This window comes from Triturus cristatus, chromosome 5_1, assembly GCF_964204655.1.
Source record: "Triturus cristatus chromosome 5_1, aTriCri1.1, whole genome shotgun sequence".
NCBI classification, from domain to species: Eukaryota; Metazoa; Chordata; class Amphibia; order Caudata; family Salamandridae; genus Triturus; species Triturus cristatus.
In genome coordinates, this window is record NC_140587.1 from 784,514,043 (window position 1) to 784,541,510 (window position 27,468).

Below are 27,468 nucleotides of genomic sequence, written 5' to 3' on the forward strand. Positions count from 1 at the left end.
TGAGAGGAGTTGCAGATATGAGTAGAGATATCGATGCATATACATCTATTCCCAAGGATGAGTTGCGAGCTTATGTAGGTTGGAACGCGACGGGGTATAGCATTAGTTTGGGCGAAAAACAGCGCAAAAGTTCATCTCCAATTTGGGTTGTACCACACATGGGTCGCCTTTGTTTACAAGGCAATGGTCAAAATCCAAGAGCTCAACTAGGGAAGAGTAACTGTACTGAAACGTACACTTTTCCATCACAGTTTTCCCCTGCGTTTTTAGCTGCCAAGGGTACATACTTTGTCTGTAGTGATCGAGCATATACATGGTTGCCCCCTGATTTCTCGGGCACGTGTTATGTTGCAAATTTGCTACCGCCAACATTTACTGCTGCCTCTGATTATCACAAGACCAGAGTTGTGAGAGGCGTTGTTAGTAAGGAAGATACTGCCGGTCAGGAAGCGGGAGACTTTTTCCTGGGTTTCCTGCCGTTTTGGGGACCAATGGTCAATAGTCGGAACCTGAGACAACTGACTCGTGTAGTTGAATCCACTGTTAATGTAACGGCCGGTGCCCTTGGTAACTTGACAGCTGAGCTTCAAGCGGATCGCCTCATGACGTTGCAGAACCGTATGGTTCTAGAAGTCATACTTGCAGACCGTGGTGGGGTATGCAAGGTTATCCAATCGAGCTGTTGTATTTTCATACCAGATAACGCTCCGACAGTCTACCAGGCCATTTCCAAACTACATAAGATTTCCGAATCCATTCACGTGGATAAAGGAGATTGGTCAATGATGGGGTGGTTCTGGGGACTGATATCAGCTTGGGGATGGAAGATTCTAATAGCCATTGGGATGATCTTAGCCATTCTTTTCCTGTTCTGTTTATGCATACAGTGTGCTCCTGTAATGTGTAGCCTCTGTGTTACATCATGTGTAAGGAAACCTGTATCAAGGGACGAGCTAAGCAATAGGATGATGCTACAGCAACATCTCCATGACTTTAAGAACATAGACTTGGGAGGAGCCTAGCGCTTGACCAAGATGGCCGCGTGAGCTTAGAGCTCCCGAGACCCTCGCGCCCTCCGTCGACTATCCTGTCTCTAATCCTGCTTGTATGCATGGCATCGTGTCGCTGAGTTGCCAGGGAGGCGATTGATGCTGCCTGCGGTCGGATCGTCCATCGGGAACCGGACTTATGACTGGCGAAAGATTGCGGCCTAACTCCCGGAGATGCCAGGGGCTAGAGTTGGCAGGATGCCCGACTCCTAGTTGATCAACAACGGCCTGGTGAGGTGTGAACTGTCGGACGGAGGCCCTCGCTCTTTCACTTTCGGTTTCGTTCCCTTTGTCTGCCCGGACACTGTAGTGTTCTGGGTGGCTTTATAACCCCGGGGACGCTCGGCGGGCTACTTTGGAAGAACAAGGCGGACCTGCTCACTCTTTATACCTCTCTCTGAGAGGGGACGGTCTTCACTGCATTGGACTGCCTGGAGTCCATTATGTCGGGCAAGGCAGAAGGAGATCGGCTGAAGACTAAGTCCACCAGGCGGGGAACGTATTCCCAAGTCAACAGTATGGACCGATACGCCCTCCTGAAGACATCGCCGAGTGGATCGAGCCAGGCGCCGGATGCCCAGAAGGAGGACTCGCCTGGGACACCGGAGCTCTCCCTGCAGGATGTCATGGGCGCGCTTGATGGGATGCAGACCTCGATGGGGCGGCAATTCGAGGCCCTGGCACATAAGGTGGATGCCATCCTGGTGGATGTCAACTTGATCCGCTCGGACCTGGGCAAGACAAACGAACGCGTTAAGGACCTGGACCACATGACCACGGGCCTCACTGATGAGGTTGCGGATCTGCAGAACGAGGTCCGGAAGCTGAGGGCCGAGAGTGACCTCGCCGCCCGCCGGCTGGAGGACTTCGAGAGCCGGTCCAGGCGCAACAACGTGCGCGTCATCGGGGTCCCGGAGTCCTCAGATGAGGCTTCGGTGGACCTGCTTGTGGAAGATTTGGTCCTCAATCATCTGAAACCTAAGGGCCTTGGAAAGTTTTTTGCGGTGGAAAGGGCCCATAGAGTGCCGGGCGGACGGCCCAAGGCGGGTGCCCCGCCGCGGCCGATTGTCGCCCGGCTCTTTCATTTCCGAGATCGGGACGCTATCCTGCAAGCTTCGAGGGTGACGGGCCCAGTCCCCTTCCAGAATGCGTCGGTGAATTTTTATCCGGACTTCACCCAGCAGGTGCAGAGACAGAGACAGAGCTTCCTGGGGGTGAAGCGAAGACTTCGGGAACGGGACCTAAAATATGCCATGCTTTTCCCCGCCAGACTACGGGTGGTGCATGAAGATCGGACATTCTTTTTTGACTCTCCTGTTATGGCCGACGAATGGCTGGACGCTTTGCCCCGGCGACAGACCGGGGACGACACAGCTGAGCATGGAGACAGTGGCCGGGATGGACAGGGCTGATATCTCAAAGCCGGCCTGACTTGATTTGACCATATTTGAAGATTTGAACAGAGTGCAGTAACTGTGGAGGGTTGCGGGAGGACGAGGGGTGCTCTTTTCCTCCCTTGGGGTACTTTTTGTAGATTTTTGTTTTTGTAGGGCGACAGGCACACTGCAAGTTGGGGGGGCTTTTTAAGCTGCAGCAGGGGTGCAGGGTGGGGGGAGTTATGGGGAGTTTGAATTTGTTGTTGGGGGGTTTATTTCTGCAAGGCATGATGATTATCCTCAGGGTTGTTCCATGGTGGCGCCTCGGGTGTGGGGTGGGCCTCTTTCCGTTTGAGGATGGGGGGTAGAGGCCTAAGTGTTATAAGCTGGAATGTTAATGGTTTGGGGGATCGCATTAAGAGGGGGATTGTTTTGCAATTTCTGAAACGCTCAATGCCAGACGTTGTACTGCTGCAGGAGACGCATCTCATAGGCAATACGTGCTATGCCCTGAATAGGAAGGGGTATAAATTCATTGCACACTCGGGATTTTCTTCTGGGTCCAGGGGTGTGGGCATCCTTGTTAGAGCATCGCTGCCCTTTGAGGTGGACTCCACCATTGTTGACGATAGGGGGAGGTTTGTGGCGGTGGCGGGGCGGTGGGAAGGAAGGACTTTGGTTTTGGTTTCGGTTTATGTCCCGCCGGCCCTGCAGGCCGCCACATTTGCTGAATTGGGCAGGGCTTTGCTGACTCTCCCGGGGGGCATGCTGGTAGTGGGAGGGGATTTCAACGCTGTGGGCTCCGGACTGCTGGATAGATACCCGCCCAGGGACACAGGGGGGGCTCAGAAATGGCTTCCAGACCTCCTGGACACATTTGGCCTGATAGACTGCTGGAGGCTCCGGCACCCCACGCAGAGTCAATACACGTTTCACTCCGGGGCGCATGGTAGCCTCTCCAGGATTGACTACCTGCTCACTCTGGCCGCACATGCCTCGTTGATATCCGAGGCGAGGCACATGGCACGTGGTATCTCTGATCACTCGCCAGTGTGGATCCGGCTGGATCTCGGTCGGGAGGGAGGAGGGAGGGTGGCCCCCATTAACCCATGGTATTTCCGAGACCCCAAGATGCGCAGCGCCCTGGTAAAGAAGGTAGATAATTACTTTAAGGACAATCTGGGAACCGTGGACTCGGCGATCTCGCTGTGGGAAGCTTTTAAGACCGTGCTTCGGGGGGAGGCCCTCTCCCTGGTGGTGACTGCCAAGAATCGGAGGGATTGCGAAGTGCGGCAAGTGGAGGAGGAGATTGCGGCCCTTGAGGGGGATATGGAGGAGGAGGTCACAGAGTCCTCATTGCATGAGCTTTGCTTGAAGCAGGCGGAGTATAGGGACCTGGTGACAGAAGCCGCCAAGACCCTTAGCAGGGAACAACAGGGCCGTCTGTATGATGTTGGAGATAAGGCAGGGAAACTCCTGGCGTGGCTGGACAGGAAGGAACGGGTCAATAGAGTGGTGCCAGAGTTGATTGGAGAGGGGGGAGAGGCGATTGTGGAACCTGAGGGGATTGTGGAGTGTTTTGCGGAGTATTTTCATAGGGTTTATTCCTCTGTGTCGGACAGGCCGCCCGAGGACTCGACTGATCTCCTCCGTGATATCGAGTTGCCCTGCCTCTCTGACACAGATAGGGACGATTTGGATGGCGACATCACGGTTGATGAGGTGGCGGGGGCGATTCGCGCGTTGAATTCGGGTAAGGCCTCTGGACCGAACGGACTGCCGATCGATCTGTACAAACTGTTCCCGGATAGGGTCGCCCCTCACCTGCGCGCCATGTTTTTGGAGGCGCGGGGGGATGGGATCCTTCCGTTGGATCAGCGGTTGGCGTCGATCGTGGTCATACATAAAGAGGGTAAACCCCGAGATAGATGCGCCTCCTATCGGCCCATTTCACTCCTCAACGCTGAGCCGAAAATTCTGGCCAAACTCCTGGCTACCCGTCTGATTAGGGTACTTGGCGATCTGGTCCACCCGGATCAATCTGGCTTTATCCCGCACCGAAACACAGCATTGAACCTTAGGCGTCTTCATGGCGTCATCGCCAGGGCGGGCACGCTGCGTGAACCGGCTGTTGTGGCATCTCTTGATGCCACGATGGCCTTTGACACGGTGGAGTGGGCATACTTATGGGCCGTGCTGGCCAAGTTTGGTTTCGGTCGCGGGTTTGTGAGTTGGGTCCGGTTGCTGTACGAGGGGCCACTAGCGAATGTTGTGGTGAATGGTCGGGCATCTACTCCGTTTCAGCTTGGTAGGGGTACTCGGCAGGGCTGCCCCCTGTCGCCTCTGTTGTTCGCCCTCGCCCTTGAACCGTTGGCTGCGTGGATACGTTGGCACCCGGATATACGGGGCCTTCGGTGGTCGCCTGATCACGAGGACCGTATTTCGCTCTATGCCGATGATATCCTGTTGTATCTTGCCTCACCGAAGAAGTCACTTATAGTGGTCTGTGACGTACTCGCATCGTTCGGTAGGAACTCGGGGCTTGTGATTAATTGGGGCAAATCGTATTTGTACGTTCTTAGTGGCGAGGTCCCACCGATCCCTAGAACATGTTCGATACAGGTGGCCCAGCAAGGTTTTGTGTATTTGGGGATTTTTATATCCATGGATCCTGTTGTGCGCTATGAGAGGAACCTGCTCCCCCCCTTGGCACGCTTGAGGCGAGATGTTGAAGGTTGGCGGAGGCTGCCGCTCTCCCTTGTTGGGCGTGCGGCCCTGTTCAAAATGATGTCCCTTCCCCGCTTCCTCTACGCCCTCCAGAACACCTTGGACTGGGTACCGGCCAAATACTTTCGGGAGGTCGAAGGCCTCCAAAGGACGTTGCTGTGGGATGGGCGGCCGAGAATAGCTATTTCAAAGTTGACGCTCCCATGGTACGATGGGGGCATTGCGCTCCCAGACATCCGACAGGACTATTGGGCCACGCAGCTGAGCGCGATCAACCATGGGTTTTACGGCCCTGCCCTTAGCCCTGGGTATGCCATGGATAGGTGGCTGCTGCGCGGAGGCAACTACTACAGGGCGTTGTATTCGCGGTCCCTAGACTCGTCCCTCACGGGGCCCACAGGTGTGGCGGTGCGCGTATGGAAGATGGCGACCGACTCGCTGGGCTGGAAGGATAGGCTCACCCTCGCTACCCCATTGTTTGAATCGGAACGGTTGGGAAGACTCTGGCACACGAAGGGCTTTGATAAGTGGGACCTGATAGGTATATCCAAGGTGGGAGATGTGCTGCATAAGGGGAGGGTAAAGTCCTTCGAGGAGTTGCAGACTGAGTTTGAGCTAGGGCCTTCAGAGTATTTTAGGTATATTCAGCTGCGTCACGCCCTCCGATCAGTCCTTGTGGAGGGTGAGAAGGTGCCGGAGTCCTCTCCCCTTGAGGACCGAGTCCTTGATGGTCATATGCCCGAGAGCACGATTTCGCTCATATATAAGAAGTTGATAAACGTCCGGGCAGACTTGCTATTGGGGCTGAGAGAACAGTGGACCAGGGATGGCCTCGAGTTGGATAATGAGGACTGGCAATCAGCGGTCTCTTCGCCTAAGGAGGTTGCGATCCCGTCGCGTCTGAGGCTGGTGCAGCTTAAAATACTGCACCGGGTGTATGTTACGGGGCCAAGGCTGGTCCACATGGGATTCTCGGAGGACGGCCTGTGCAGAAGGGGATGTGGTATGGTGGGTACTTTCCTGCACATCATCTGGGAATGTGGTGTCATTGTGGAGTTCTGGAGGAGAGTCCATGCAGTTATGGGGGAGGTGACGGGCATTGTGGTACAGCCGGAGGCGCGGTGCTGCCTCCTGAACGTCTGGGGCCCCACTGATCTCGATGAGGCGCAGACCCAATGGGTGACTCTGGGTAACATGGTAGCTAAAAGGGATATCGCGCGATTATGGGGCTCCTCAGGAACCCCTACACTGACCGCGTGGAAGGAGAACATGGATTGGAGCATGTTTAGGGAGAAGACGGTCTACTGCTCTAGAGGTCGCCCCCGGAAGTGGCATGCCATCTGGGGGCGGTGGAACCAATACAGGGGGGGAATATGTCTTGCCCCGGACCTGGAACCTCCCGAGGAACAGCTTTCCCCCTGACCTACCTTCCAGCACAGTTTGGTTTTGGTAACCGTTCTGGGCTTCTGCTGTTCCCCTTCTTCCTCCGCACACAGTCTTATACTTAGTAGATGAGTGGGGTCCTGCCTCCCCTGGGGGCTTTCGCCATGGGATTTCAATGTTTCTGCCTTGCTGGGGTTTGTTGTGTGTTTTTTCTGTGTTTATTTAAAATTGGACCTTTGCATTACTCATCATATTGTATCTGGGACACATTACTGTATCTAACTTGCAATGCTGCCGAACCCTCGGGCTGTCGGCTGAATAGCTGTGTCCTGAATTTCGAAATAAAGGTTTTCAAAAAAAAAAAAAACAAAAAAAAAAAAAAGAACATAGACTTGGACTCAGATTAGTATAGTTCTTGCCTATGTAAGGGCAAAAGGAGGGTCTGTGGTACTGTAAAATTCGGAACCGTGTAGGTGGCATGGTCCCACCATGCCAATTTTGGTATCAACGAACCGCAAATGAGTAACGCGGTATGTATGAGTGTTTTCGTCATGTTTCACTGATGAATTCACCGTGCATACGATACCACATATTGAACCCTTTGGGTTCCATTTTAGAATAGTAGCCATTTTGTGGTTGCCCTCACATAGGCTGCGCACTAAGGCCCTGCCTAGGCCTAAAAGGACACGTACACCTTCTGTGACTTCTCTCTGACCTGTGCAAACTGACTCCGCTGCCCGAGGTCAATCCTGTCCGGCCGGTCTTTTCCTCGCGGCCTAATGTGATTAGCATCAGGGCTCGACCCATCATAAAGCCCCTGTTCGCACACGATCTCTGTCTAAGCTATTTCACACCTGACTCTGTTTCCTACTTTATGGCTTGTTTTACGAGCAGGAGGTGCCCGTTTTATTGGGGTCCGCTGTTATCTGATGAGGGTTCTGAGCCTTGCTGGGTACAATGACTGTATGCTTAACGAACTGAAATGTGGGATTGTCATTATGGCTCTGCTGTTCCTTTGAAACGAAAATATGTGAATGACCACTTGTAAAATAGGGGCGGTGTTGCCCAGAAGCGTAATATTCTGTATATAAGAAAAGACTGTTTTTTGGTTCGGGAGCAGTCTCCTGAGAACATACATCGTGTTGTACTTCTCGGATACCTGTGATTGGTCTGCAGCCAATAAATACGATCTTTGATTTCACCTAGAAGACTCTGTGTTTCTGTGGGTCTGAAACAGGAAGAATCCGAAGTCTTAGGGTGTGTTCCCCTGCACCGCTGGGTTCTAAATACCCGGTACTTCAGAATGGCAGAAGGCCACAAACTATTCACACAAGGCATACCACAAAACAGGGTTTGAATACATACAGTACGCTACAGAGGACTTTCCTGACCTCACACAGGATCAGGTACACGGTCTACTGAGTGCCTACGTTGTCATGATTCACAAGAGGATTTAAGACACATGATATCGGAATGCCCTGAAATTGAGAACTTCTGGTGGTGTGTCACACAAGTGCTTGCAAATAATACAGACACGGACCTATTCAATTTCAGAGGGTGTATATTAAGACTACTTACACATCCTAAAACGAATAATGCAGTGTTGAAATTCTTTAGAATTACTATTAGCTAAGAGAGCTATCGCTTTATCACAAAAATCTCCCAGTTCCCCTCCACTGGGCAAGTGGAAGAAAGCTGTGAATTATTGGTCAGAAGCAGAAAATGTTGCACTACACCGGGAAGAAACAAAAGGGTTGAGGAAACAGCCAATATCCCAGCAATGGAATGAAGTGGTCTTATCCCTAATGAATACCAACAAAGGTAAGCATGCAACCCTGAGATCGTAGACTCCCATTTTACAGGAGTAACTAAGTACTGTTATGATGCATTGAATTTCACAATTGTTACTGCTGTTGAACCCCATTTGTGGACCTATGAATGGCTGAGACTAATAGTATTATGGCATATTTACAATGATCATAATACATATACACATATGAAAGGGTCCTTTGAAAGGAAGACACAAGATTGGTCCTTGATCACTCCAGATTGAACGTGGATACTCCTTTGGCAACATTTTTTTTCTTATTTCTAAGAGATTACTTACTATTTGTTCTAATTCACTATACTGATGCCCTGAGATATAAAAATGTGGTGATGCATAGGTGAATGTCCTAAATGCTGAATGAAAAAGACATCTTGTATGTCTTTGCCTACTTACTACTTATTAACTTTAAAACAACTAAAATTATTTGAAAAAAAAAATGAATTAGAGGAAGGTCTGTTCGTTAGAGGAGGCTATGCGAGTTCAAGCAAACGGTCAGCGGAATGAATAAGATAGCCTAGACAAGATTAGGAATGGCTAGGTAGTATGGAGGTGGTTTCAAGGAACGAAAGGTTGTGATCTACAAAATCCTGAGTGGACAATTTGCAGAAATACGATAATAGAAATTAAAGCAGATGGACAGGAGACTTAAGAGTACGCTATACTCGGATAGAGGAGGCATTCAGACGATGGAAGGCAAGGTGATGAACCTTCGAAAGAAATAAAGGAGTGGGAAAAATCAAACGTTGTAAGTGAATGTCCATTTTTCACACAGTGCTTTAGGAATAAAGTAGCAGGATGCTTTTAAGATAGAATGCAATATGAGGGTGTAAACTGTAGAAAGAAAAACTGGAATCTGAATAAGAGCTACACTTCATACAAAGTACTTGCAGAAGTAGGTTCTTTAAACCAGAGCCATTCTGTTATTTGTGAGCATGAACACTTTAGCACTGATCTCATTTCTGCTCCTCCACTCCTGCGTGCTCCTTCTTCTCAAAAAAACATGTTGCAATTTAAGAATCACAGGACAAGGTGAAGATGAATTGGTGGAAGATTGCTGGCTCATACACTTTGGTACAAGAATTCTGTTACAGCTCACGTAAGAATATTCGCCTCTCCTCTGGCTTGAAACGTGATCATTCTGTTAGAGGAACTTTGTCTAAGGCCGTCCTCTTGTATGTTTGGTTTTTGTTCTTCAACGCAAAGAAGCCTTTCTGCATTTGTTGTACTTTATAACAAATATTACCAAAACAAGTAGATACAATTCAGATTAAAGACCACCACTAAATCTGCAAAAGGTATATGAGCCAATGGTAAGATTTGCAATTGTAAGCCTTCATTAGGTTTTAAGTTTTTCTCTAATTTTGCTTCAGATTTACTTTCAGCACTTATAACATCAGCCTGCAGTACACATGACACTATTTGCTTCACATACCACTAGGGGGTTCAGGCCATCTCACAGGACTACAGGATTCATAGTCAAACATGCAGTAGTGGCATCAAGCCAACAAAAAACAGAAATATACATGTGCAGCAAAAGAAATCTTACCTGACTTTTCCGACAAAGGAAATAATCGGGCCAAGAATAGCTGGATTCGTCCACAGAATACAGTGTTTTGTGATTTGGAAAGCCTCCTTAGAAGATCTGAACAAAAAAGAAGCAATAATTAAACTAAAAACAGTCATAATGTAAAAGGCCCCTTGCACAACCACAAAGATTAATAGAAATGTGTACCAACATCTAAAAACAGAAATGTATTTCAGATCAGATAATCCAAGGCTTGCACTACCATTTATATTTTTGCTAATTGAAGATCCTTAAGTGTGCATTAAATAGCATACATGTTTACAATTAAAGTCCAAGATGAACAATTTCACACATTATTTCAAAAAGGCTAAGCAAGCAGACGTATTTACAGTTTTTACCCCCCATGGGTTGAGGAGAAAGAGGAAATTGGGTTTGGAGGGGGGGGGGGGTGAGTATGGAGTAAAAGGATCTAAAAAAGGGAAGCAGAAGTGAGGATCAGATAGAGAGGAAGGAATAAGCAGCAGGGGGGTTGTATGAAAACACTCTAATCAAGGTCTGGTCTAGTCATTAACTTGAGGCAAGCTTACTCCTCGGATAGTAGTTTGAAGCCACGTATTTTGCATCTCCTGCTAGGGTTTTCTCCGTTACATTATTGGCCAACAAAAGCTAGACCAACCACTTCTCTGTAGCAGACAGGCCTCATTGAATGGGGAGACGGCATAGGTGGTTAAAGATTTATGGGACACCAGGAAACATCAAGTATGCAAGAGGACTACAGCATCAAACACTATTCTAGATTTATTGGACACCAGGAAACATCAAGTATGCAAGAGGACTACAGCATCAAACACTATTCTAGATTTAGGAGTGGAGTTAATGCCATAGTGGGCGCAGTCCTGGTGGCTAGTAACGGAGATCACATGCATTTAAGTAATTTTGGAACTGTGTCTCACAAATGGGGATAGCATTACATATAAGGGAGCAAAGGTGCACTTAGCATCTCAAGCTACTGTTTAATATGCTTCACCTCAAGAACACTAGCCCTTCTGTTAAACCAAAAAATGTTCCCTTAGACATCAGGGGTGTACATTTGTACGAAGACGCCTGTTCTCCTTATGACCATAGCAAGACGTTTTCACTAAAGAAGTAGAAGACACACACCCTTCCTCTTTTATGCAGTGCATTCAACAAAGTTGTTTTATCCTGGATTCTCTGATCTCCTTGATATTTGGGACCAAACAACCACAACTAAGGCAGCGACATTTCACAGTCTTCTGTACAGATGTAACACGACTGCATTACATAAAGAAACGAGCATTGGCAAATCCAATAGGACTTTGTCTTTAATTTAGAGGCACTCCCATATTGGTTCTGCTAATGCTGATTTACTTTGGAATACTGTATGGCCTAGCATTTCAAGTTGCCTGTTCATGCACGCGTGGAGAGACAGGCAGTCATCTAGGAATGTTTTTGTTAAGCTGCAAGGGAAATAGCTTTGAATTCTTGAAATACATCCCAAAAATAGATTTACTGTACGAATCATACTGAACTGCTTTGAACGTCGGGAGCAACACTTTTCTCAATTTAAAAACATTTGGTTCTCCTATCTTCAACCTGAAATAGAATCAAATGCATGCCATAGATTGGATTTAAGGACATTTTACCCATTTCTATCCTCTGCACTTTGGTATTATATTTTCTAAGAAAGCTTTCAAAACAATAGGCAAAAAACATTTACAAATCAAATAAAAAGAAGAATGTTTTTACTGGCCATATGTGCTTTGTGATGGCTTGGTTTCACTGTGAAGCGTGCAGTGTGCATGTGTGAAGGGAGAATACAGCATCAACCAAGCGGTGGAAAACCAGCATTGCTGAGAAGGTGTTCTGAGTTCATTTCAGTGTGGAAGGCTGAAGCAGTACTAGATAGAGCAGACTTGACTTCTGCTAAGGAGGAAGGTGAACATTCTTGCTGCCCTAATCTCATCCAAAACTTCCCTCTCTCTCTTTTCAGTAACTCAGAATAGTGGGTCGGGAGTCAAAGGAAGACACAAGCCTGCATATGCGTGCACTGGTCTTGTAATTTTGAACTCACACACACTAAAGGCAGAACATGTTATCACCTGAGGCATCAGATGCCCCAATGCCTTTCTGCTATTTGAGTGGCCTTTGAATCAGCACTTGGAACAATTTCGGAGGAAGAACACCAGCAGCATCATCAGCATGCTAAAGAATCCTCCTGCATCTCCCTTGGCCCTCGCCCTGCCCCTGGTCTTCCTGCTCGTCAGATTATTGCGAAAATCCTAAATTTCCGGGACCGAGATGCAGTTCTTCGGGCAGCCAGAGAAAAGGGTGAGATCCAGCACCAGGGTAATACGCTGTTATTCTACCCTGACTACACCCTGGCTGTGCAAGCTGCCCGCAGTGAATTCCTTTCCGCAAAGCGCATACTGCAAAAACACGAAGTCTCCTACTCCCTGGCCTACCCGGCCAAGTTGCGAGTCAGGCAGGGATCCAAAACTCTGGTCTTCCCGGACCCCAAGGATGCCCTCGCCTTTGCCAAGACCCTGGATCACACCGATCGCACCACCCCAGCTCACTCCCAGGACTCTGATGCAGTTAACCTTGACAATGACTGAAAAGATCTTCTTGACTGTTTTCTGGCTATGTTCCCCCTCCATGTGGCTGTGTATCACACTATTTGACATGGTTATATTGCTGCTCCGTGGTTGTTTGTTTGTATGCCTCTTGCCGCTGCTCCAGTAGGCCTGGCTCACATGCTCTTCTCCCTCTAGGCTGCGATGCTTTCCTTTAAGTCTGCGGATATGTTTGGCTTGGCCACCCTGTCTTTTCTGGGTGTGTGCTGGGCGCTGCCATGCCCCCACGGGATGATTCCCACCTCTGTTATTGACTTCGCGTCTCCCAGGTGTGGTTTCCCCGGGTGGCTTTGGGTGGTTGCTCAGCCTGTTTGGGGGGGGGGGGTTGGTGTGGGTGATGGGTGGGAGGGTAATTGGCTGATGCGCCCTCCTTTCGAGGCCCTCCTGTATCTAATTGCAAGCTTGTTCTTTATTTTCTGTACGACCTACATTATCACACTTCATTTTGCTTGGTGGGTTGCCTTGTCTTCTTTCGAGGCGACATTGTTCACATGTTCAGACTTCTTGTATTCCTCTTGTTTGCATCACATCACCGTGCTACATGTACTCCACACCGCCGTTGAACGATGCACTGCGCCCCTCTTTACGATGGTGCTCCCTGACCTGGCACTGCCAACCCCCCTACCTCGCTCACTCACGCTCCCCCTACCTTGCTCAGTCCTATGTTCTTGCTGGCACCGGCAGGCTCCTTCGTCTCCCGCACACGGCTGCTCTGCACCCTCTTTCTCCAGGCTACCCGTTCTGTCCTGTACCCCCAGTCCTGGCTGCTGGCCGTATTTGCTGCCCTGCGCTCCACTCTTCCTCACACTGACACAACATGACTGACACCATCTGTTGGACCTGGAATATCCGCGGTCTCAATGACCACCGCAAGGCCCAACTTGTCCACGTTCACCTACTCCGGCATAAAGTAGACATCTGTCTTTTACAAGAACCCACCTGCTACCTGCGTCCTTCGCTAGACTTCAGTCCCACTACAGGGGAGAATCTCACTCCTCCTTTTACTCTAACTATTCTCGGGGAGTGTCCATTCTGATAAGTAAATGTCTTCCTTGGCACACCACTCAGGTACTCATTGACCCTGACGGACGATATGTTATCCTACATGGCTCTTTGCTATCCCAATCATTGACGATCGCGGCAGTGTACGACCCTAATACAGACGACCCTGATTTTTTTGCACATGTCTGGCACCTTATCTCGTCCTTACGTCCCGCCACACTCCTCTGGATGTTACTCTCTCTGCAGCCCTGGATCGTTCCGCCCCTAAACTTCCCACCCACGTTACACGGCTCTCCTTAAATCCATACTAGCTGACAAATCCCTGCATGACGCCTGGCGTCACCGGTGGCCTGCGGCCCGCGAGGGAACTTGTGTCACCGGAGCACATGGCTGCTGGTCCCGCATTGACCTCTGGATCACCTCTCCAGACGTTCTCTCTTGGATCAAATCCGCTGATCATATGGCGGTCCAGCTCACTCTTCGTCTTCCCCGCTCTCTGCGGCGGGCCTTTACTTGGCGGCTACTCCCAAATGCGCACTGAGACTCTGTCTTCTCTAACGAAATTCAAACTGCAATCACCAATTATTTTGAATTGAACGAAGGTTCTGTCGATTCGCCCTCCACCCTGTGGGAGGGTTTTAAAGCCATGATCTGCGGCAAATGTATTTCTAAACAATCTGGGGTTCTGCGCTCCATAAGCAATACTCTCGATAAATTAGAGTCGAAGATCAAGTCCTTGGACTCTGCCTACGCGACCAGCCCCAGCTCTGACACTCCCGCCCGCCTTCGCGAAAAACATTTGGAATTCACTGTGGAATCCAATAGAGAGCTCTCGTTCCTTGGCAGAGAGGCTCGGGCTCGCTGCTTCGGTTAGGGCGATCGGCCTGGCAAGACCCTGGCAACCTTCCTTCGCCCTCCTCGTGCTGCATCTTATATTACGGCGCTACAGGATGGCGGCCCCACTCGGACCACCTCCCCTGAGGAAATAAAGGCACGCTTCACTGACTACTATACTGACTACTATACGCAACTCTACAACGCGAGCTCCACCCCATCGCATGAGGACTTTAATTAATATTTTGACACCCTCGAACTTGTCTGGCTCGAAAACTATCATCGTAAATTTCTAGACGAGCCTTTCTCCAAAGAAGAAATTCTTTCCGTAATTAACGGTTTGCCTGGTGATAAGGCCCCGGGCTTGGACGGTCTTCCCACCTCGTTTTATAAGACCTTCGCTTCACTTTTGGTGCCGCATCTGGCCGCTATGTATAATGACTCATTCAACAGTGGTCTACTCACGCCATCGCTCCGCGTGGCGATGTTAACGCTTCTCCTTAAGCCGGACAAACCCTCTGAATGCCGTGACTCCTATCGCCCCCTTTCTCTAATTAATACGGACATTATCATTTTCGCTAAATTACTCGCTTCGCGTCTTCTCCTCCTTATGCCCCTCATTGCCCTCCCTGATCAGTCCTGTTTCATTCCCGGACGCGCAACTTCCCACAATCTTCGGAACATATTCTCCGCCCTACATCTAATCAACCCCCGCAGTGGCAGCTCTACTGGACACCACCAAGGCCTTCGACACTCTGGAGTGGCCTTTCTTATTCTTTCTCCTAACGCGCGCCTTGGCTTCAGCAACATCTTTATTCGTAACATTTTGCTCCTCTATACTCTCCCCTCTGCCCGCCTTCGGATCAATGGACAGATTTCCGATCCCATTCCCATTGGGCGTGGCAGCCACCAGGGATGTCCGCTCTCCCCTATGCTTTTCGCCATCGCGATGGAGACTCTTGCTGCCAGACTAAGGCAACACCACACTCAGAAGGGCATCGGCTTCTCAGCCCGGGCCATCTTGGTCTCTATGTACGCGGACGACATTACGTTATATGTCCGCCACCCCCTAGAAAACCTTAGTCCCCTTGTACGCGAGATAATTCGGTTTGGTGGACACTCCGGTATCCAGGTGAACTGAAGCAAATCAGTCCTATTCCCCCTTACTGACTCCACTATACCATCCACCCCGGACTATCCTTTTGTATGGGCATCCGGCCCTACTCGCTATTTACGTATTTGGCTGAGCAGAGACGTAGATGACCTTTGGGAGGGCCAACTTCGGACATGCAGTGGACTGGCTTGAGTCGAAAATACCACACTGGAACCGGCTCCCCCTGTCACTGGCCGGTCGTATAGCCATTGCTAAGATCGTTGTCATCCCTAAATTTCTTTATCTTTTTTTTTAATGTTCTGTTCCCCTAACTGCCCACTTTTTTCGCAGGATTCACGCTCTGATCATATCTCTTATATGGGCTGGTAAGCAACCCAGGATTGCATACAATATTCTTACCCTCCCTATGTCAGTTGGCGGCATGGGTGCTCCCAATTTTAAGCTTTATGCCTTATGTGCTCAGGCCAGTTTTTTACATTTCTGGATTACTATAGCTTCAACAGCAAGAATAAGAGATATGTTCTGTGTCAGTTTATGTAAGTTTACAGTTTTCATAGGCATACGGTTGGTATTAGAAGTTAAGAGTTCCTACATTAAGTGATTTCTGATCTTCACGGATATCGTTCCAACTATTAAAAAGAATGAGGGTGCAATCCTCTGCAGAAGTTTCTTTCATAGAAAGGCACTCCAATTTGCTGTTGTTTTTATTAAAATCTGCACTTTGGTATTTCTGTGATTCCAAGAAAATTGAGACAATCAGACATAAAGAAAGGATAAGAGTCTTCTCCAAGACCCTATAAAATATAAGCAAGAACTGCAGTTTAACTGCGCCAAAAAAAAACCCAATGCTAATTTTCTAAAATTGAAAGATGTGAGTCATTTTAACTTGGTAGAGGCTGTGGGGGACCACTTGTACTGAGGAACTAAGAGGCCCCCTGAATACTGCCTCTTAAACTATTTTCACAATCACAATAGCAAATCGGTATCCATCAGGATACTATTTTAGTAATAAAAAAAGCATTTTAATGGTCGCAAACACCAAATCAAATTGTATGCAATTTTAACATGCTTAATACATCTACCCTCAAGTGACAAAGCAATATACTTGACTACAGTCTATCATAGACTTCTTTGCTCCTGGTGTATGCTCTCTTTTTGCCAGCACATATCAGTGCTTCTTCAAATGAGGTAAAAAACTGTCCATACTAGATTCAGTTTGCTGCATTTGCACTGCTCACACAAATCAAGAAAAGGATACTAAACATTTTCAGCTGTCAGTTTCAAATTCCTCGATCTTTACATGGCATTGTAAAACTTTCAAATTGCCATATGTACTCTGGTAAACTGTGAATATTTAATGTTCTAAACTGTTGCAAACTCCCTGAGTAGGCATCGCAGACTCTCAGGCGTCCACAGGTTAAGAATCGCTGCATTAGAGCAGGGTACGCAGGAAGGAGTAAGCAAGAGCGGACATTTTTAGCATTTCGTGAGAGGAGAATATTCCACTGGGCTCAGCAAAAGCATAACTGTCGAAGCCTGAAGCCAAAAGTTGAAAGTGGCTGGTTGAAGACAAGCAGTGGTTGAAAGGCATGGACCAAAGCCAACTCTACATATTACATGCAATATGTGCTTTTGACAAGTTGGGTGTAAGTTCCTAGACCTAAAAACAAACTCTACGGGAGCCATTAATATTGAAAGGTAATTTGGCCACCAAGAGGGATATTAAATGAGTGAAAGTTTTAGTTAATTAATCCTCTGTAGAAGTTAATGGGAAACAACAATTCAAATTAGTTTCCCCAGCCGTTCAGCTACCAAATAATTCAAAATCCGTCCCATAGTGCAAAGGCTGTACGGAAAGACTGGAGTGGGGAGGTGAGGATGAAACAATGACACTTACCATTGCACATTCTCAGCAAGTAGTTTTTTCCAGCTGAGTAGAAGGTATTCTGAAAAAATAAAGGACAATGAAAATGATGGTGATGCTGCCATTCCATGACGCTTTCTATTTACCAATGAGCAGAGCCAATAAGTCAAGATCAATCACATTTAATGAAATAGATTGAAGTGGTTTAGTAGGAATTTGAAGCAAGAACCAAAGGGGATAAGCAAATCAGAATAAATTGTTGTTATAGGATAGTTCATAAAAACCATTACAAACTCAAATTAAATGCATTACAATCGAATATTTCACGTCCTAAAACTAAGGAAAATGTTAGAAAAAGAAAGCCAACGTAATACATTTACTCATAGCCAGAGCACAAACAATATGGCTCCTTACATTCAACAGCATTACAAAAATGAATCACTCTTGATAAGCCACTAGCTTTGTCACAATTTAGACAAAATCTTTACGGCTGTTCAAAAGATCCTTAGACCGTATACTAGGAAAGTAGACCTAAACTAATACATTCTTTAACCAAAAATCTACAATGCAAAATATACATCAGGTTTAAATGACGCTGAACAAAGCCTTTAAACCGCTTGCTAGTCAGGAAAATGCTCCAATGTTGTCTAAGTTCAACCACAAGCACCAACAAATAAAGGCACACAGGGGCGTGGCCTGACCGAGCATGGCATAAGGTGCACTTTGTCTTAGCTCCGGACCCCTGAGGACTATCTAGAGCAGGCCACTGCATCAGGGCTGAAACACGACATTCTTGGCAGGCTCTAGTATCCTCATATCCTGTAGGGATTGTGCTGGTTCCCTGGGGGATCAGTCTCGATACTGCGGCTGCTGCTGCTACTGGGGGTTCGAGTAGAGTCTGCGTCGCCGCCATTTTGCCTGGGAGCCCCAGGGCTCATCGGCCTGAACCACGGGCGCCGCGAGGGGCTGGATTCCGATAGCAGTTCCTGAAGAGGCAATATGGGTGGCCTACAGCACCGGGACGCAGGACTCTTTAAACGGATAAGGCTTTTCTCCCTACGGGTCTTGGATTGAAAAGAGGAGACGGGGTCGCACTGAGCAGCTGCCTCAACCTGAGGCTGACCTAGCAGCCGACAGCCCCAGTCCAGGCACTCGAAGTGGTGCCTGGACTGGGGAGTGTATGAAGCTGGCTCTGTATATAATATCACTAGGTGGAAATACCGTGCACAGAGTCCAGGGGTTCCCAAAAGCGTACAGGGCAAAATGAAAATCCCAAAGTGCTCTATCAGTGGTACAGTTGGCAAGCAGCCTTAGGCCTAACACAAAGACATTTATTGCACAACAGTGATCAATATTGGACCCATGACTCAAGAAGGAGATCCAGACCAATTTTATGAAATGTAACTTTTTTTTGTACTTGATTTTAAAACCCAGGTTTCGTAGTAAGGTAAGTACGTTTTTTTTTTTTAAATTTCTTTTTATTAAACAAATTTGATAGTCATACAGCAAATAAGCAGTGACAGGCGAGAGCCAGATACACACGGCCACGTACTGAACATTACAAGACATTGCATCTGCAGATTTCCTACGCGATCAAGGGGATGCATGAGCCTCATCCACCGTCTGCCTGCCCGGTGGGGGACATATACCACCCCTATATCGGTTCCAGGCTCCCCACACCTTGTTCCACTTTCCGGGGCAGCCCCTAGCAACAAACACGGACTTCTCCCGCCACATGCACCAATCTAGATCTTCTCTCCACTTCCCCAGCCCGGGAGGCTGCGCCGCGCCCCACAACTGCGCAATGTTCCTTTTTGCTATCATGAACGCCAGCGCAGCCCACTGTTGAGTGTACGTATTGAGGTCATTGGGCTCCCAGACATTTAGCAGGCACCTCCGCGCCTCTGGGTGTATGTCAACGCCCAGCACGGCCCGCATGACCCGGTGTACGTCTCTCCAATATGCTTCTATCCGTCGACATCCCCAGGTAAGTACGTTTTTAATTAAAAATACTTTTCACTTTGACAAATCTTTTTCACACAGTTCAATGTTATCCTATGGGGAAAACAATATTGCAGTTAAACAGGTACGTATTAAACGTACAATCCCAGTCTTTGGAACCAGGGGTCAGGTAATACCAGAATTGCACCACCAGCGGCACCCACATGCAGAGGTCAAAATCGGAGTTCAATCCAATGCTTTCCAATAGAGACAGGGGGTGCTTGGAACCACACTGCTTGTAGGTAAGTAGATCGGTTGCAGGGGCCAAGCTTTGGGGGTTTGATTAAGCACAGGGGGCACCACAAAGCAGCACCAAACATACACTACCAACGGCACAAGGGTCGCCGGGTGCAGAATGCAAATTCGACGTCAGGCGCCCAATGCTTTTCAATCAGGATTCTTCTGACATCAAAGACGAGGTTGCAAGAGGAAGACCAATGCCAGGAGAGGTAAGTTGGGATGCAGGGGTCATAGGGGCACTGTCAGTTTAACTCACCAAGTCCCAGGGGCTTCGGGTGCAAGGGTGCCGTTGGACGTGGGAGTATTCTTACCGGAGCCGGTTGAGGTCACAGGGAGTCTCTGGATTCACACTTCAGGTACCGTCGTGGAGGGCAGGAGAGGTCAGCCAACGCTGGACATGAGGTCAGGATCGCCGGGGAGACTTCACTCCACCGGTGAGCCACTCAGACTGGGGCCGTGGGAGTCAGGTGCAGAGTGGGCAGGAGACACAGATCCGCCTGGATCCGAAGTCTTTGGAGTAGGTTTCTTCTGGACAGGTCCAATGGGAGATTGGAGTCTTTTTCAAAACCAATGGGAGATTGGAGTCTTTTTCAAAGGCAGCAGTCCTCCCAGGGGTTTCAGAGGTTGCTGGCTGCAAGACAGGTCACAGGTTAGCAGAAGCTGGAGACAGGCAGGTGGGGCTGGGGCCAATGTAGTCCGATCTGAGTGCCAGGTCTGGGGGAGCCACCTAAATGCTAAATTTAGGGGAGCAGCAGGTAGGGCCAATGGGCACCTTACCTGGGGTGACTGCACCCTCTATTATGCCACCCTCCTGTAAGTAGGGTCATAGACCTAGCCCGGATTGGAGGGGGTAACCCCATCTTCAAGATGGTGCGGACTAAAAGTTGGGGTTCACCTCACTTCCCCCACCTTAGGGGTGGGGTTGGTAGAGGTGGGCACACCTCCTATTCCTTTGAATTTTCCCACCGGTTTTCCCGTCCAACGTGGGGTGTAAACCAAAGGCTGCCATCTGGTGTTAGCAGCAGAGGCTGGGGGTCGCATTACAAAGGAGGCAGCCCTTTGAAGCTTCCCTCTTTGAGCACTGGCCAAACCTGGGGGAGGAGGCATGACACCTCTGCCCAGGATGTGTATGGTTTTGCATCCCAGAGAGCAGGGCCACTCTACCCAGGGGTTCAGAAACATAACTGGTGGCAGCTGGCTGCCTACAGCTGGTCAGAGACAACAGAAGGATTGGTAGGGATTCAGAGGGCACCTCTTAGGTGAACTATGCGTATATGGTATAATATATACTACACTGGCATCAGTGTGGATTTAATAAGAGGAGTTGTTTGGTACCAAACACTCCTGTATTCATTGAAGCCATCATGGTGCTGTGTAACTTAAATTGGCCATCCAGTCACTGAAAGAAGCCCTGGCCCTGAAAGTCGTAGGCTGTGTTGGTCTGGATAGCCTGGAGTCTTAAATTACAACTGAGCCGTCCACAGACCCAGACCTTTGGGGAGAGACTTTCCTTGTATGGCCGGTGTAGTCATGCACCGACCCTGCCAAGAACTGGGTCAACTGTTTAGGCCCTGTTGGCATTTTCTTATTATTCATATTAACATGCATTTTTCTAGGTTGTCAGGCACCCCGCGGGAATCACCCTTCTCCCTTTCCACTGTACCCCTTTTGCTGCTTGCATCATGTGCTTCCCGCTCTTGGTGTAAATGACCACCACCAACCTACCATTTTCACCCGATCACCTCCTTCTCTGCACAAAGACAGTGGATTACCACCTGTTTGCCACTCTTCCCTGCCCGCTTCCACTTTCACAGTCCCTAGCGTATACCATGTCACCCCTCGCGTTCATCACACTGGCATATCTCATAATCTTCTCTCATGGCCACTGTCGCTATACTTCTCAACCTTAATGTGCAGGGACTCAATGTGCCAAAAAACCGGTATAGCAATATCTTCTCCAACAGAACACAGGTTTTATTTTCCTACAAGAAACCCATCTACGGCAAGACACTGCTCTCATGGTACATCCCACATACCCCATTCCTTATTCGGCCTACGATTACACTAAGACAGCTGCATTTGCGATTTTTGCAAGGGCCCCTTCTGTTACAAGGTCCAGCTGGTGGTCCGGGATCGGAGGGAAGGGGTAGTTTATTGAAGCTAACTGTTCAACGACCCCTCACTTTCTTAAACCTATACGCTCCCAACCAAGTCTAAGATGCTTATTTCAGGAACCTGCTCCAAGACAATTTGTCACAGAGAGAGGGGGGGGGGGGGTGTGGTGGTGGTGGTGGTGGTGGTGGTGGTGGTGGTGGTGGGTGTGGGTGTGGGTGTGTGTGTGTGTGTGCGTGTGTGGCGGGGGGGGGGGCGACTTCAACCTGGTTTGGGACCCTGAACTTAACCGCAGTGCCGCCTCCTTCCAGGGAACTCAGGCAATGTTTACAGCCCTGAAAGCGTGATACTACAGACATGGACTTGGTCGAAGCATGACAATACCATCACTCAGACACCCGGGAATTTTCATTCTTCTTCTGCATTCACCAGTCATATTCTCATATAGACTATTTATTTCTCATCTATTCCCTACTACAACACCCTCATATATTGGACATCTCAATCTCCGATTATGCACCCTTAGAAGTGAATTGGTCTAGAATTGAGAAGACAACTCGTCCTGCCAGCATTGGTGCCTTCCCCCGCAACTCCTACACAACCCTGTAGATGTTGAGGACATCCGGAAAGAGAACTATTTAAAGTCCAACAGGAGCCCAGATATCTTGGTTCATATGCTATGCGCCTTCCTGAAGCAATAAACAGTGCTTTGCTTTACTGAGGGGTCAGCTATGGGCACATCGTACTAACAAGGAGCAAAAACTTCAGCAGCAACAAGCCAGCATTTATATCCATTGGAAGCCAACCCTATCACAAAGGGGTAATTATCAAGCTTGAACTGGATGGTGACAGTGGGTCTTGGTCCCGGTGTCGAGATTAGGAGACACAATTACCCCCCTTATGACATGGATTGTTTTCGTGTTGTATCATGATATATGTGGCAGTTGAACCATGATTATGTTCATAATGGTCCGATGCTCTCTAGGATTAGGATGGATATGGAAACTTAACTATGCATGGACAGATGAAACTTTTAGCGCATAGTTATGAACCCTGAGGAAGTTCAACTCAATTGAACAAAATGTGTTGGCTGCTTTTTGCCTGTTTCTAATGGAACACACTGAAATTTAGTACAAGAAGTGTACAAAATTATACAGGATTGTGGACTTCTGATTGAGTTCACAATTCCACTCTATTGTTTACATGTTTTCCTGCCTAGCAGCAATATCACCCAACGGCTGGTACTGAGGATGGAGTGCACCAAGCCTTAATACAAGGAACTCTGTGGGAGGTGCAGTTTCAAGTATCTGCCGTTGTGCTGGTTCATTTTTGTATCATCACACCTAAGTAAGGGAGTAAATCACCACTACCTGCTGTCTTTTGAGTGGACGCATGGTTATTGATGATACACTTACTTTGTAAATCCCCAATGAGACTGCCATACTCTCCTCAAATCAGTTTTCCAGCAGCATCAATCGTGCGACCAACAAAACAAAAAACCTTTGGCAATTTATTTTTACTATAATTAATTCTGCTGAGAGCAACCTAGACTCTCGTTTTTTTTAAAGGACTACCTAACCAAATTGGTATTTGTGCAAGAATGATGTTGGTACCAAAGGTACTACTTGCTGTTGCAAAGGGGCTAGAAGAGGAGGTATCTAATGATAGTGTATGGTAGTCCCCTTTAGGCCTTCAATGGTATCTCATCCCAAGAGAAATATAGCTTTATCAGCCTCCATTCCTTTGCTACATTTCAGAGATAATCCAAAATAAAGACCAACAACAGACTGACTGCCCCAGGCTGGAGCAACTGCATTTTGAAAATTGTCCAACTAAGTAAATGTCTTTCCACCATAAAAAATTTAAGTAATTCAGAAAAGAAACCAAGAGTAACCAACAAAGAAAATTGCACATGAAAAAAAGATTAGGAGAAAAAGGATTGGGATTAAAGGAAACCGGGAAATGATATAGGGTAGAATTAGAAGTAATTGCAGTGTTAACAGTATGAACAGGGCTAGACGTAGCAGGGTAAGGGTTAGGGTAGAAGTAGGAGTTGATGTACAAGGTTATTGGTAGGTGTAGCAGTAAAAGGGTACCAGGAAGAGCCACGGGTAACAGGATATAAGAAGTGGTTGAGACATTATGGTATAGATGGGTAGAGGCTCTAAGATATATGAAGTGGTAGAAAAACTAATGAGGTGGAGGTATTAGAGTACAGAAGAATAAGACATCAGAATGGATCCAGACACTTTTCAGCAGTAACTCGGCGCACCAGTAGGATGCACCATCCGGCTCGAAATAGACACTGTTCCACTCCAGAAATGACGTGTGGGGCCTATATTGCACCACTACTGCACGTGGACATCAGTTGCTTTCAAGACTGTCCGCACCACTCGACACAGTAGCAATTTGGCTTTGACCAGTGTGCAGATTTCTAGATTTGTGATCTTATTAATGGACAGGCTCCAATTCACAAAATGGGGAGGATGGAAAGGCCGGTAAGGAATCTACAGTTGAATAGAGTTTCTACCTGAAAGAGCCTTACCAAATGTAAGTAACATGCTCTTTTGATAGAGACTTTAGCTGCAGATTCCTCAACTTTAGAGCCGATACCAGAGCAATACCTATTATGGAGTAGGTCCATGAATTGGTTTAAACTAAAAATGTTGTGTAGGTAAGAGCGGAGGACATGCCCCCCTCGGTAAACCTGGCTGTCCAGACAGTAGTGCTCTGCGAACGTATAGAGTTGCATCCACTTAGCCGCTGGCAGTTGTCCAGGACAGGAACTCCCCATGCCCAACACAGTGGTAGCAGCTTTGGCCATAGTATAATAAGGTAGCAGACCTTCTGGAGGCTGATTTTTGGCCAGTGCACAACAGATCTTGATGCAGAGTACGATCAAATGGGCGATGGTCCTCTACGGCACACACTTGGTTTTTTTTTTGCCCCCAGTGAAGCCCACAAAAAGCAGCTGATCCACCCGGTGTGCTTTAGTATGATCTATGTAAAAACAACCTGATCGGAAGACAGATGCTCAAGCCCCAGAGTTCTTGATACCATACTCACCCATGCCAAATCCAGGGCCACTAGGATGACTTGAACCTCGTTGTTCCTGATCTTCAGAACTCAGGGGTGGTATCAGCAGGAAGGCGTACAAGGAGTCCAAAGTTCCACTCCAGGCCAAACACACTCCCTAAGGAGAGGCGCTAAACTGCTGACACTACACATTCTTAACGACGGTGAATAGATTGAGTCAAGGTTCTCTCCATTTGCAGAAGAGAGTATAACTGCCACTCATCATCCATTAAGTGGCTTCAGCTAAGCTTGTCTGTCCTAATATTTAAAGATCCTGCCAGGTGGCTCATCACTAAAAAGATCCCATGATGGTCGAGCTATTTCCAGACATGTAGCGCCTCCTGGCACAGAGTCCAGTACCCCACACTACCCTGCTTGTTGCAATTCCACATGGTCTGTGAGCACCCACTGCAAACTCCCTTTGAAGAACAGAAGGAAAGCCTTCAACACCAAGTCGCTGGCCCTCAGCTCCAGGAGGTTCATATGAAGCCTGGTCTCCAGCAGAGACCAGAGGCCTCAGATCTCCTTCTCTCCCAGATGGTCGCCCCAACCCAGAAGGGACGAATCTATCACTGTGGTAAACTCTGGGTGTGAAAGGGAGAGGGGCCTGGAGTTGCCCCAATCGTGGTTACAGTGATTAAAAGTAGGCACCCGTGTTACGTGGGCGGCCGTGCTGCTTAAAAAACACACACAAGCAGTTTCAGCTGAAGCAGTGCATGTCCAGCCTGCAGTAAGAGAAACTCAATAAATAAAGTAAATAGTGCTTACAGACTAAATAATAGGTCCTGTGTAACAACCGAAGTAAAAGGGTCAGTCGCCATGGGAGGGTACAAATGAAGACATGGCCGTACTAAGGAGGGACTAACAAGCCTACTAATAAATCCAAAGGCAGCATTTACGAAAGACAATGACACAAGCCAATGAAAAATATGGGAGGAGCGTGGCTTCTCTCCCATACTCTACTACAGCAGTCTCAAAGAGCGAGTAGTCCATGCACGCTGCCGCTAGGCTCGACCTAAAAAGCGCAACTTACACCTAGCCAGCTGAAACACTGACAGTTGCTCCCTGTGTGTGTGTTTCCAACTGCAGCTAGGGCAATAAATATGCACTTTCTTTGTATACCACGACCATGTGCGGACTGTTTATTCTCTTTCGGATAATTTGTGCTTATCACTGCAACGGGTCTCATAGTTGTGATAATCACGTTAGTTCAACATCACATTTAGCATTTGTGGGAGTTTACTGAAATAAGTCCATGTCAAGTATTCAAGTGCTGACAAGACAAAACAAAATGTATTTTTTTTTTTAAACACAATCCAAATAAATAAATACTTGTAGCAGTTACTTGGCTAATGTCTGTACATTGCCTTCAGTGGTCCACAAAACGTGTACCAGACAAAAGTAAAGGAGAGACACTGGGGTAAAATATATTCTTTGAGTGTGTCACTGCCTGTGCAAAAACCTGTCAAATAAGTGGTGATCCCTGGAACAATTTTTTGAGATATTTTAAGAGATGATCATGTAGATAAAGTATCTACTACAAATTGACAGACATCTGCCAGGCATCAAAATAAACACACATGTTTTCAATTGAAAAATCTTTAAGTTCTAAAGCTTACCGATTTCCATGTGCTGACGTTCCTCTCCACAAATGTGAAGATTTTATCACACTGATCCAGAGGCAGACAATCAAGAACATCTCCAAGGAGGACGAACGGAGTAGAAGCTGTGACAATACCTTGGAGAGAGCAGATTTAATGCCATTAATAAACGCTCTGATACACTTCCGTGATTACCACTTCATCTCCCCTACAGAAATCTCTTGATGGTTACATAGCAGACTCTCCTCTTCACAACTGGTGCAACTGATTCAATTAATTGGAAGATTTTAAGTCCTTCTTTACAGAGAACACTTCGAAAACCCTCTGATGATGGATCCTGACCAGCCATTATGCAGTGGGGGCAAATATAGATCTTAAGATGGCTTGGGCTCAATGTATCTGAATGCCCACCAACATACTTCTTTCAAAAGTATTGGCCACTGTGGCTGGGGGTATGAGAACGAGAAGGTGGTCTATCAGGTCAACAGTTGGGGTACCAATTTTATTTAAAGCAGAAAGCAGAAGTAACATTATCACAAATTATTAGCAATGAAGCAAAACAAACTACAGTGCCTCAAATACTTGACATACCTTCTGTGACACCATTAATAGCAAGGGAAATAATGGCCAAGACATTCTTGCAGGATGCCTGGTTTATCTGTGGAAAAATAGAAAGGGAACACTGAGATTAAACAAAACCTGTATCAAGCTATCCTAGCAGTGTCATCAGGCGATATGTCATATTTACAGGCCATACTTTACAGAAGCAAAAAAAAGGAAAAGGAAAATACTTTAGATTATACGTTTAAATTAACAAGATTAGGTATAAGTTAAAGACTAATCATGATACAGGAACACATTACTGGTCCACAAGTTCTCTTTCAGATTTAGAATCCCACAAAAAGATAAGTGAAAATTTGAATGGGATTAACATACACAGCAATCAGTGAAACACAAGCGCCTCTAAAAGTGGCTAAATGGGGCTGCTGGTATGAAAGTCCTCTGCATAGATTTTTTAAACTGTGGTGTCCTGTCACTGTATATTTCTGAAAAGTACTGTGTTTTTCCCACAGCCATTACGAC

At 47.5% G+C, this 27,468-nt stretch overlaps 1 protein-coding gene across 2 annotated transcripts in view; it reads right to left on the reverse strand.

Moving 5' to 3' along the window:
* The window catches only part of THOC1 (THO complex subunit 1), a 387,395-nt gene that overhangs the window by 323,869 nt on the left and 36,058 nt on the right, over positions 1–27,468 (reverse strand). For both annotated transcript variants that reach the window (XM_085605802.1, XM_085605801.1), the window contains exons 4-7: positions 26,977–27,043; positions 26,404–26,522; positions 17,390–17,438; positions 9,910–10,005 (exon numbers count right to left, since the gene is read on the reverse strand). In XM_085605802.1, the coding sequence (XP_085461928.1) occupies positions 9,910–10,005; positions 17,390–17,438; positions 26,404–26,522; positions 26,977–27,043 (331 nt within the window). The remainder of the gene's footprint in view (positions 1–9,909; positions 10,006–17,389; positions 17,439–26,403; positions 26,523–26,976; positions 27,044–27,468) is intronic.